At 38.0% G+C, this 13,332-nt stretch overlaps 1 protein-coding gene across 1 annotated transcript in view; it reads right to left on the reverse strand.

Moving 5' to 3' along the window:
- Positions 1 to 415: 415 nt before the first annotated feature.
- LOC120542697 (E3 ubiquitin-protein ligase TRIM8-like) overlaps positions 416 to 13,332 on the reverse strand; it is a 31,703-nt gene continuing 18,786 nt past the window's right edge. The window contains exons 2-6 of the mRNA XM_039775314.1: positions 6,464 to 6,559; positions 6,031 to 6,264; positions 4,225 to 4,256; positions 4,012 to 4,127; positions 416 to 3,568 (exon numbers count right to left, since the gene is read on the reverse strand). Coding sequence (XP_039631248.1) covers positions 2,949 to 3,568; positions 4,012 to 4,127; positions 4,225 to 4,256; positions 6,031 to 6,264; positions 6,464 to 6,559 — 1,098 coding nt within the window. The 3' untranslated portion in view covers positions 416 to 2,948. The remainder of the gene's footprint in view (positions 3,569 to 4,011; positions 4,128 to 4,224; positions 4,257 to 6,030; positions 6,265 to 6,463; positions 6,560 to 13,332) is intronic.

Raw genomic sequence — 13,332 nt, forward strand, 5'->3', positions numbered from 1 at the left:
GGCTGCGATGAAAGCCTCACCTAAAGCTCAATAAACAAATGAAGCAAAACATCGCATTATGAAAAGTACTGATATTGCAAGTATGTATCAAGATTTGAACATCGCTAAATGACGACATTAAAATTAAACCTATGAAAAATTTAAAAACACGAGACCAGGAAATGTAGTAATTAAGACAAAGGCCACACTCGCACTTGAAGGTTAGCCCCTTTTCATTTGGCTCCCTCAATTTCAGACTCTGTCCATTCCTCTCTATCACTGAAAACAAGCCAGCTGTCCCAGCAACGGTCCACACCTGGTCAGGTTGTTTTATACTTTAACCCCCACATGAAATGGTGAGCCGTCCTCCAAACACCTTCTAGTTAAGATGCATGAAACAGAGCAGTCTCCCTTCAAACTGGCAGCACAACCACCATTTAAAAGAGACAGTACCATTTTTTTTATTGCTGTTAACAAAGACATTATGGCATGACAAGCTGAAAAATGGCAATGCTGAATTAATACAACAGAAGGACTTGTTCCTACTTTTGTTTGGCAATGAGCAAAAGGGGAAAAAAGACTTAAGGGAATATATAGTAAAAAAAAAAAAATTATACAATAAACTGAAATAGATTTTATACAACACATGGAAAACAATTTTAAAACAGTGGCAACTGAACAATAGTTTGTACTGCTTTACAACTTCCTTGACTTCTGCTAATGATGACAGGAAAGAGAGCAGCAACCAGCATAAATGTACACAACGGTGGCGCTTCAAAGGCAAATATTACACCATGGTTAAGAGCAGCCTGTGTCGGGATAACAATGCTGAGAAGCAGGTCTCTTTCCCTCACACCACCTCACAGTCCAAAGACCTCAGCAGCCAATGTGAATACTTGCTCAGAAGAGGGACATCCAATTAAAGCATGTTGCCAAATCATGTTGGTAAACTTCAAGCGGTGGCTGACTGAGCAGACCCATAGAATGGATTTCATTTTTTTTTGACTTTCAAAAGAGCTTGTGCTTTTGCAATAACCTATACAAGACTATACCAAAAAAAAACGTTTAGGTAGTACACTGGGAAAACAGCCCTGGTTCCAATTTTCATGCCTTTATCATTTAATCATTCCAGAACGGCATTGTTGCTGCACACAATATTGATGGGGTGTGTGGAAGTTTGCTTTTTTTTTTTTCCAGCTTTCAGAATCCTAAAGATTACAAAAACAAGACAAACATTAACTATCCATTGGTATCACAGATACTCTTGAAAAACACTCAGCCATGCCTTCGGTTCTCTCAAGTAGAAAATAGGGTGGTAGCTATTCCCTTGGCAATGCCAGATACGTTTAGAGCTAAAAGATGCCACTTTTAAACTTTAAAGTGCTGTGGTCCAACCCATACTCTGGTGCGAGTTCTCAGTGTATGTGACACTACTGTCCTGTACAAGATAAGAATGCCTTCCGTGCAGACAACACAGAACTTCGGCACAGTGCGTGAACTTCAATTTTAGATTTGTTCTGGTCCCAAAAAGACCACAGAACCGGATTTTGAGAAGAAATACATTTGTGGCGGTCATTTCTTAGAAAGTATATTGACTGTGAAGATCCCCAAGTTGAATCGCTCTGCTCATACTTGTCTAGCATAATTAATGGAGAAAACCTCACTCATGCAAAACAAAGTAGAGATAGGTGGGAGCAGTACTTCCTGGTAGAAAGTGAATTTAATGAAGGCTAAACTTAGCCCAGAGCTGTGGAACATCTTTCACTAGTGAAAGTGGATTAAAAGCCACATAATCACCATCAACTCTAACATTCCCACCATACCCAAAACATTTCAGCTTTCTTTTAAACCATATGGTTTATTTTTTATTTTTTTTTTTTTTTAATATCACATCCCATCTGCATTTTTTGTTTCACAAAATATTTACAAAACAAATGTATACAAGCACATTTTTTCGGTCAACCGAACAGCTCTTCTTAAATAAGCTCGACCCTCTGCATGCCCAATTCACTGGCCCCCTCCCCCCACCTTCTTCCAAGCAATTGAACATCTTTCATATAAAATTTATGAAAAATTCTCTAACCCTTACACACCTGATGCACATTCACTCACTCTCACACAGGAAGTGTGCTTACACTCTCTCAAGTGCTCACAGCTACAGACAGGAAGTGACCCGTTGATGCGCTTGGCGCAGGAAGTTCAACGTGGGGTAGAAAATTAAAAAAAGGTTAAACACAAGGCCTTGAATGATCTTTTCAGTCCAAGAGTCTCCCATATCCAACATTCATTGATATGCTGCAATCCCAAGAAGACCTTAAGCTTTAAAAGCAACTGGATCAGTCTGCTTTTCCACACAAGATGATTTAAGAAAGAAAATATTAAAATATGAAAAAAATGAAGTTAAAAATAAATAAGAGCTTGTTTCTTGCTCTCTTGTACAATCAGGGTGGGGATGGGGGGAGAATGTCCATTTGTATTAAAAAAAAAAACAAAAAAAAAACTGCCATCCACACAGTTGTCTGTGCTCAGAGACAAGCAGAATATTCTGGGAATCTATCCCATTTCATGAAGATTTGAACCCACTGTGCCGATTTGTGTTGCAAATTAAACTTAAGCTCCCCAGAAGGTTACCTAAAAGAAAAAAAAATGTATGCCAGACATATCCCAGCAACAAATACATTGAAAGTCAGGCAGAGCATTCAACTGAAAAACCAGCTTAAAAACATGATGAAAGTTTAAAGCAGCAAGCTATGCACCAATTGCTCTTAAAACTGAAATTTCCAGTTAAATAAAGACAACATTTAACTGTGAAGTTTAACATATGTTGATTGGAAAAAGAAAAAGGGAATAAAAATAGCAGTTTAATTTGATTAAAAGAAACGAGGTGATAGGGGAAAAGGCCTGATGGATGCACACTATTTCATTTTATTTGCACACTTTCTGTAATGGATTATTGAGAATGTCAAAGGTTAACTTGTGACATAATGTTTAGTGGAAGATTGGCCATAGAGCCCATAAAAGTCGGGATGCCTGTGTGTCTGAGAGGCATCTATCCAGTCCCGTACAGACAGCCCCTGGAGTGACTGCGGCACTGAAGGAGCAGATGGGAGTGAGTGAGAGTACTCTTGGGAGGTCACTGTCCAGGCAAATGAGCTGGACCTTGGGTAGGGGGGGTGGCTGCTATGATTTGACACTGATGGGACTCCAGAGCAGTAACAGTTGTCCACGGTGCACATCAAAATTTTACGGCCACTGTAAGGTGGAAGCATGGGTTGCTGAGAGGTGCTCCCATTTGGGTAGTGAGAGGTGGGGAAGACTGAGCTGGAATGGACGGCCTGGGCTGTGCTGCCGAGTCCTACAATGTGCTGGGTTGAGCTGCAAGGCACCATGGCTTGTGCAGATTGACCCTCTCCTGAAGTGGAACCCTGGGACAGGAACTGCTTTCCAACTTTTCCAGGCTGAGAATCCAGGAAGTTGCTGCTTTCTGGGAAGGCAGTGGAGTGCTTGCGTTTCTCTGCTCCAGAACCACTAAGGGTACAGGGATACGCAGGAATGCTCTGGAGGAAGTGAGCTGGAGTGCTAAAAGGAGCTGTAAAACAAAGGAAAAGATGATGAACAGGTCAAAAGTGTTTAAAAAGAAAACAATTCTTGCACAACATCACATAGCTTGTCACTACAGATTGCTCCGTGTTATACCATTAACTTCAAGGGGAATTTTCAGAACTTTGAAAGGCTCTGAATGGGGTAATGCCATGTTCAATTCAGAAATTCAAATATGAAGCCCTTCTTAAAATACATAGTTTTTACATTAAGCTTTTCAAGCAAATGCATCAGTTTCAGAGGAAAGCATGCCCTTGCTGTAATGTTTCATTAAGATATGTCAATTTTCTCTCCTTTTCTCAAAACTTTGACTCTTTCTTGAAATTGATGAATAAACCAACTGGAACAGTTTGTCAACTTGCATGTCAGGTGATGGTATGCTTTAGAGATTTTTAGGTAACCCAGCCAGTAACATTACTACAAAAGCTGTACCTTCCAGCATCTTTCGTAGACTCTTCTCTTTCTTTGAGATCTCTGAAAGGAACAGTTTAGAATTGAGATGGCCCACTTTATGAGGAGGTAATCCACTCCCTGTACAATTCTGCGCTCTAGCAAAGAGATAAAAGTTAAATTAGTTTTTCCATTACAGGCAGCAGACTTAAGTATTTTTTTTTATCCTAAAAGCAATTCTGTTGTTATACTTACCTATCTGTTAAAATCTTTACAGCTTTCGTATTCTAAAATAAAGAAATAAATTAGACATGTTAAATATTCAGAAATACACAGCATGATAGGTTATGCATATGCAAAAATTTAAAATAAAAAGGGAGTCTTTGTAATAGAAACACTGAAAGAAATTAAAAGAAAAAACAGCCACTGATCACACACCATTTTCCTTCAATAAAACAGTAATAAATCAATGTAAACCCATTGTTTTATATGCAAAGTGCTTTGTAAATGGATTGAATAAATGTTTACATTTTCTTTACCTTTAATGCTTAGCATGTAAGAATTTAAAATGTATTGGTAACAAATACTTATTTTTACTAACCAAATACACACTTTGTTAAAGATAAAACCACTGTGTGTGCACACACGCACCCTAAGTTTAGGGAAGGGGACACAATTGATTACGCTGTGATATCAGTCATCCTGGACAATTTTTTTTTATTGTTAAGGTCTGCTTGTATGTTTACTAGTATGTGAGGAAGAGTAACATCAGGAAGAGCGAGTGTGTATATTCATGAAATACATTTTAAACACACACACAGAATACTGCAAAGTGAGACACACACAGCACAAATGTACAGTAATTAACCTTCAGAAAGAGGCCATTTATTTCAGTAATCAAACAGCGGCAAGTCCAGCGCACCTGTAACTCTCTTCTTGTCGAAGGCCACAGGAAATGACTCCAAAATAAACACTGCTGGAAAATATGAGGCTACCCCATGTACTGTACTTGTACATTCATTTTTAAGGACCTGGTACCCAACATTCTGTGTGTCTTGTTAATCAGCCACTCTCCTTCTCTATCCTCTACACCACTAACGTTTTGAACCAGTAACAGGTTGATGTCTTTGTGCCTGTGCTCTCAAAGGAATGCTGAGAGCCAGCTGGTGGGTTTAAGGAGCCCCTTTTCATATTTTAAACACACCTAAAACAGACGATTGCCTATGTCTGCAGGTGGGGTGACTGCTGAACTGATGCTTCTAAGAATTGAATACATATTGAATTGAGAATCAATAAAGCAAATTGATTTGCAAAAGATTTACACTTAATTTAAGCTTGGCATTCACAACATAGGTTTTAATTTACCTTTGGCTTTAACGCTCAAATGACAATGCACAACTAACTATACATTTAAAGAATACACACACACACACATTCTCTGTAACTACCATTTCCTCTGAAGATAAAAATGTACTACAATAAAATTTTAAGCTATATCAGCTAGCACAAGTTCAAATTAACGATATATTTTTAGTTTCTTTAGGCTTTTCTATACGGTTTCTCTCACCAAGAAAAAAAACAAAACACAGCGCATCACGATTTTCATACCCTGCATTCTAACATTGTGTTAGTGGAATGTCAGCAAGAAAGTAGGTCAGAAATCTACAGTTACAATTCATTATTGAGACATACTGTCCTTCGCACCAAAATGGGGGATTAAAAAAAAGGCAAATAGATTTCATTGTGCCTACTGCTGCACCCAAGAAACTTCATCTACTTAATCTAAAAAAAACATTTCTCAATACAGGATACAAGTAGTCACAATTTTTTCTGCAGTATTTTTTGTAATTTCTATGCAAACTTAATAAATGATTTATATGTATTATGCACCTTGAATATTAGAAAAAAATGTTTGCAACTAAACTTTCGAGAAGAGCACAACATAGAATTCATTACATTTTTCAAACAAAGAAACTAACAGAGTATGATGCACAACAATCCAAATATGATGCACTGCTCTGTCATCATTGTATCAATATTAAAGCACATCTAGAAGAATACCTTCATGAAGTTAATGTCCTCCATCTTGTCAAAAACCATCTGCACAGAGCTAAGCAATTTTTTGGCTTCCTGGCGACGTTCACTAAGCTGTAGGATCTGAGAAGAGTTTTCTTCACAAAATTTTGAACGGGCTTTGTCTAGGATCTCCAAGGTCTTCCCCAAATCCTCTTCTAAAAGTTGATGCATCTTTTGGTATTGCAGTCTCACTTCCTCTTTCAACTGTTGAACCTTATCCTACAAGGACAAAAACGAAATCCAAAACAATGAACAAAAGCAGTGTACAAACTTTGCCTTTTGGCTTCTGCATTTTAATTTCTTATTGACAGGAGGTCAAAAAATCTATAACAAAATAAAATGCGGTAAATATTCAGATACATTTGCAAAAAAAAAAAAAAAGCCACATAAAATTAGCATCAAGAAAATAGCTCCTTACCTCTACCAGTCGCTTGTCAGACTCCAACTTATAGATCTGTTCTTCAATGTCCTGATCTCTCTCTTCTATCCGGTCCTGTTGCTTTATTAACATTTGCTGCAAGACATAAAAAAGGAACAATTATTGCAGCAAACCGAGATAAACTGAATTTCTGAGCCATTTCAGATACTCATCATATAGGATTAGGTTACAACTACAAGGAAGACCTTTTCACAATACCACTCTTACTAGAGTTATACTAAACAGTTGATTGCATGCTGTACATCAGTTAAATGTGAAAGCATCAAGATTTGAAGAGACTTAAACCAAATCACTTCACGACATGGGTTACTTAATTAAAAGATGCAAAAAGCAATGTGGGTTTGTGAAAGAGGCTATGTTGCACAGAAGCCTCAAAATGAGGGAGGCTTTAACTTCCGAAGAGAATCAGGTTTGTGGTTTCTGTTTAACTTTCTTTAAATGCAACATTTTTTAAATAATTCACAGATAAAAAAGTAGTTACTTATGCATTTTCTAAACCTGCTTAAGCCGGTTTTTGTCATGAAGGGCATATTTCAGCAGTGTCGTGTACAAAGCAGAAGTCACCACTGAACAGAATGCTAAGCATATCAGGAGCTGTCATTTAACCTAACACACAACTCTTTAGTGCATTATTACTGTTTAGTCAAATTAATTCTGACAACTGGCTAGTGTTCACTTTAAAGTCTATTTAATCCTACACACACACACACCATTTTCAGATCTACAGTCTGTTTTAACCATTTTAAAAAAAAAAAAAAAGCGGGTAAGCAGCTAGGTTGAATAAAGCAAAGCTACAACCCTAGTCAGAGTGTCATTGTTAAAAGCACTTATGACTGAAATCTGAATCAAAAAGATTATTTTACTTTTTAGGATAATATATGGTCAACAACAGAACAGAAAAGAATTGCATGACACAAGCAGAACAAAACCACAGAATCCATCATTAATAAAATGAGTAAATATACATACAAGGGCACTACATTGTCATTTTCAGCATATGCATCCAGCAGAGGGCTGGTTTATGAGTCATCTGCTTTGAGAAGTGAACAGATCAACACATTTTAGTGGAACAAAGCCAATATTATTCTTATGATAGGCCTGACAACAGGCAATAGGATATAGACCTTAAAACAGATGTGCCATCTACCCACTCATACTCTGTATCACAGGGAATTGGTTCAAAGAGATCTAGATGATAGAACAAACAAGAACATGGTGGAAATTTACACTGGTCTGTCAGTTTGTGACATGTATGCTTTTAAAAAAAAAAAAAATAAAATAAAAAAAAAAATACAGAAGACATCAAAATAGTTAAATACCACCATTTAAAATCTAGTGGAAAGGGGAGATGCTACAAATCTATATATCGATATCGAAAGCTTTTCTTCATGCTTCTAACTTCAATAAATCAACACCTTTTTTTTTTTACATAAGCACAGTGGCCTTGTGGCTCAGGAGGTAACCTTCAAAGCTACAGGATTCACACCTTATGACTGAATAATTTCTAACCATACGCATTTCACAATCTACCTCAGCACAAATTCTGTGCATCAACATGAAATCCAAACAGTAAAATAATTTAGGAGGCTATTTCATCCCTTGAACCGAGACAGGCAAACAAAGGTTGTTAATGTTCATTTAATAAATAGCTTTCTTGAACAAAACATTAAAAAGTAATTGATAGGAGTTTACAGTTTTGACTTTTACTTAACTGCCAAAAAAACCCAGAACATTCAACAGGGAGAAAAATACATCTCATCTTAAAATGACGATTTAAACCTTTAGCGGACATGAACTTACAGGTCCAGTTGAGATTTATGAATTGTTCAAATATATGTTACATATTAGAGGCACAATAGTTGACAAAACTTTCAGAGCCACAATGGTAATCAGCCAAGTTCAGTTTGTACAGAAACCAAATTATATACGTTTTCTGAAAGTGTATGCTGCAGGATTAATATGTGAAAAAAGGATTCATCAATGCACAAGTAAATTATACAGTGTTACAAAGATCTGAAAATAGAATGCATTCTATGAAATTAACATATAAAAAATGCCTGGCTGGCTATGCACAGAGGATTATGGGATTGTTTATATAACAAAAAGTAGGTTTGTAAATGCAAAGGATGCCCATATGTCCCTTTGAACAGGTTAATCAGATAATCTGTGTCACAAACAAGTAAACAGCAATTACTAATCATTATTTTTTATATTAACATTTATATATAAAACTTTTGTCCCCAGAGGGAAACTTTGCTTTTTTTGAGAAGCTCATTAAACAAACATATAGGTATATGTCTATCCATTTATGGTCTGGACAAACTCCAGAATGCCCCAAAAAAAAAAAAAAAAGAACAAAACTAAAAAGAAAACTTCTGACTTAGCAGTTAGTCACAGTGAGGCATATTGCTGTTGATATAAAGAAAAGAGCCCAGGGTGTCCATAGTGTGTCCCATAACTGAGCCCAGCCTTTTAATTAGTTTGTCGATTTGGTTGGCGTCCCTTGAAGTGATGTCACCATCCCAGCACAATACAGTACTGAAAATAATGCTGGCCATCACAAAGTTGTAAATCTGTGACTGAAGGACGTCATTGCCCATATTAAAGGAACTCTGGCATCTAAGAAAAAGAGCCTACTTTCACCTTTCTTCTTATATAGTTCTTCTGTATGAGACCAGTCCAGCTGTCATTGATGTGGACCCCCTCAAAATCTACTCCTAGGACAGTGACTGAACAATAGAGGCTTTTTAGTGCATTTGTGCTGAAGTTGCAGGCAATTCTTTCTGCACCAAGAAACAAATTACTCCAAGTCTCACCATTGACACATCCTATAAGTGCAGAATCATCTGTGAAATTCTACAATTGATATGATCCGGTGTTATATTTGTAGTCAGAGGTGTACAGAGTGATAAGAAAAGGAGACAAGACTTTTCCTTGTGGTGCTCCAGTGTTGCTCACATCATACACAGTCCTGGAGCCCCACAAACTGTGGCCTGCCATATGGAAAGTCCATTATCCAAGGACACCATAGGCTTATCCACTTGCATATGTTTGAGTTTACCCCTTTAATGGGGATGGCTGGTTGGTACTGACTGTACTGGGAAAAAAAAAAAAAAAAATCTACAGAGTGCTTATAGCTTTGACCAGGTGAGAGCAAGTTTTGTGGAGCAGAAAGATAATTTCATCCTTCTCTCTAATCTTTGTCCAACAGGCAAACTGCAGTGGGCCCAGGTAGTTTACCACAGAAGGACTCAAGCAGTCTTGAGCCAGCCTCTCAAAGATCTTCATGATAGGACATGTAAATGTCACTGGTGTGTAGTCATCTGGTGAAGAGGCCCATGCCTTTTTTGGAACAGGAACAATGTAGGACGTCTTCTACAGCAGCTGCACTTTTTGTATGTCACAGAAAAGACCAAAATATACCTTTATCACTTCTGTTCGTTCTCCCAAACATCTCTGCCTTCATTAGCACAATCCACCCAACTCCAACTCTATTACCACTGCTGTGTCTACTGTGGCAAAGTCATGCCAAGTTATGACAAACCTATTTAAAGGCCTGGGAAAGCCAACATGTTCACTTTTGCAATTAATGTGGGCTGATTAACGTGTTAAAAATATTGTTGCATCCAGGGACGGCAAATGCGTCAGGTAGTGCTTTGGTCAGGGTGGCATTTTCATGTAAACTTTTTGGTTTAATAATACCAAACAATACAAAAACCATACATAAAAAAAAAGTTGTGAGTACCTAAAGAATTACGAACATGTCCAGTACCATATTTATATACAAGCTTTAAAAATTTTTTATTTTCAATTAAATGTTTAAAGTATCTCTATTTAACTCTGTCTGCCAGGTAGCTTACAGTGCCGACTGCTCTAATATGACACAATTCTACAAAACAGAAGTGTAATGATTATCCCAGTTTGCAGTATCTTCACCAGTTTATGCAAAGAGCACAACATAACCATCTAAGCAATGCATGGTGTCCGTTTTTAAATGACATAGTGGCTATGGAGAATTTTAAGGTACCAGGATTAAAGGTGTACGTTTTCTAGCCATTATTCTATGGTGGCAAACTTTTTGTAGCCTCAAAAAAACCCTAGGCACATAACGATTTTACCAACTGAAAAAGCTCTTAGATGTGCTAAACTGTCTGTTGGGGAGGGACAGGGGACTACAAAAAAGCAACTCAGAGATTGCCATTCACAGCATTTAGTGAGCACTTGAGAAGCATTTTCCAGCTGTTTAAACGCTCATACAGGTGGTTCTCTCTCCATCTCACTTCACTGACCCAGGATCAGAGGCAACTCACATGCCCACTGTCCCTTGACTCTGTGAGAGTCAATGGCAAACACGCATCCAGGGAGATGGACCCATGACAAGTTTCCTGGCTGCTAAGGTGCTCTCCAACTGCTGTGTCTGCAAAATGGCAATCACAGAGCTACCTTTAAGTCAGCTTCTCCAGGTAGTCCCATCTTCCTCAGACAGGGCTCAACCATTTTATGAGCATGTCTCTCTCAGATCAGGACCTGGGGCACTACACTGTTATTTCCATGGTGCACCAGTTGAAAAACACTTGTGTAGTGGATAATTATCAAGTTTTTCAGTAGACTTCAGTATATCATCGGACCTTAACCTTTGATCAGTTCTTGTGCTACGTTTGTAGTAGGGCTGTTAGCCAATAACTAAACATTAGGATGTATAATAGTTAAAAATGTACCACTGATAAACATCTCTCTATTATAAAGAAAACTTGTGACAAGACGTGATCTTTTGAACAGGTATAGAGACACTTTCACATCCTGCGAGACAGGCAAGTCACGTCACACTTACAACTTTTGGAAGCAAGACCCGTGACACACATGCAGGGCAGGTTAGAGATAATGGAAGTTGGAAAATTTGAAAGTCTACTCTCAATTTTTTTGAAAGATCACATTAGTGCAAACAAAGGAAAATATTACTCAGTGAAATAACAGAACAACGTAAAGAGAAGACAGACAAGGCAGTGACTTTAAAACGTTTGAAGTACCGCACAAAATGCAAATCACGCCGCACAGGAGCAGGAGCAGCAGCAGCAAGCCAGCAGCTGATCGAGCAAAGAGGTGGTTAAAACAACAACTGTTATTTGATTCCCACTGTATCGCCATTAGAGGGGTTTTGGAGGAGTTACTCCTTGGGGTGCGTTCAGCCTCCCCTTTTCACAATGGCACGTAGCGCCACCAGGTCGAGGGGTAGGGTTAGGCTAGCAAAGTGCAGACCATGCTGCAGCAGTAAGCCAGCAGCTGATCGAGCAAAAAAAAAAAAAAAATATTTTCCCATTATATCACCATTTAAGAGGGGTTTCAGAGGAGCGGCCACGTCTCCTTGAGGTGCGTTCAGCCTCCCACTTCACAACAAAGCATAGCGCTTGTTTTTTGGGTGTGTTTTTTAATAAAAAAAACACAAAAAACCCACACACACCATGCACACACAAGTAAATGCTAAAAACTACTAATAATGGTGGTTCCCTAAGAAGGAGACAATGAAAATACCACATTTTAAAAGAAATGCCCAATTTGAGAACAAAGAAGCAACGCATCTCGTTAAAATGCACTGCTTCTAAATTCTCATTTGCCTCCCCACCACATATTTGTTCTTAATGTATCAAAGATACAGCACGATGCAACATTAGTATACTATACTGTGATCAAGTAGTCAGCAATTCTGCCTCATAGACCCGGCTTCCTATTCTACACTCACACCTGGTTGGTGCCAGTTCTTTTAGATAAATAGTGAAGTGATGTTGCCTACTAACACATTCAATGGAGCCGTTCCAGCATTGACAAAAACAAATGTGAGGTGACGCAATGAAGATAATAAAGCCAAAGATACATTACATGACTTTTAGTCATGGTGCATGTCAAATTTGCCGACTGCTTTGCTGATCTCATCCCCAGACCATTTCACTTTAATTGACTGAAAATGGCTGGCCATGTTACATTACAAACTGCATGCCAAACATGTAGCAGAGTAGTGCTAGCTCCCGTTTGTGGCAGCCAATAGCATGCTGGCTGATGGCGAGTCAATTTACAAATCTCAGCCCTCCACCCCATCCCACCCCCCCTTTACCATTTTATCATGGTATGCAACACACAAGATGTCAGAAAGACTAAGTTGTCTTCTGTTTGTGAGGTCCAAAACACGCAAGCTCCTTATTGCTCATCCCTTTGTTATGTGCACTGTTCTTCTGGATGACCATTAATTGGTTGTCACGTCTCATACACACAGACCTTAGCCAATACGATTAAAGCGAGTCATGGACTAGTTGTGCTAAGCTGAATATCACATTGCAACTTGATGCACTTGTGAATGGAATCATAGGAGCATGTTACGGACTGCTTCAGATTTTTTTAAATAAATGAAAATCGCTGGAAGTCATAATGTCTGCACATCACAACTTATTTTATTCTTTTTCCAACTCCACATGAAGAGTTTGGTATATATTTAATTTATATAATTGGTTTATTTTCCACAATCATTAAAAGAAAAGTAAACAAATTCCATCATGTATTAAAAAAATCACAAAAAATTCGTTTGGAGGGTACATGTTGCGTTTACTTTCAAATATTTTATATTTTATATAAGGGAACCTATATGAAGACAGTGAAAATATATTTTCCATGTAGCTATGCCTATCTTTTGATGTCCATACAATGTGGGTTTGTATTGTTACTCTGCCACTGTCCAAGGGTATTTTTACAAATGTCAACATGTACGTACAAGGGAGATGCCCATCATCATCATCAAGCAGCCACCCACCACTCAGCTCGTCAATTCTTGCCTTTTAACACAGTGGCTAAATCGATCAGCA

The sequence above is a fragment of the Polypterus senegalus genome, chromosome 1, assembly GCF_016835505.1.
Source record: "Polypterus senegalus isolate Bchr_013 chromosome 1, ASM1683550v1, whole genome shotgun sequence".
NCBI classification, from domain to species: domain Eukaryota; kingdom Metazoa; phylum Chordata; class Cladistia; order Polypteriformes; family Polypteridae; genus Polypterus; species Polypterus senegalus.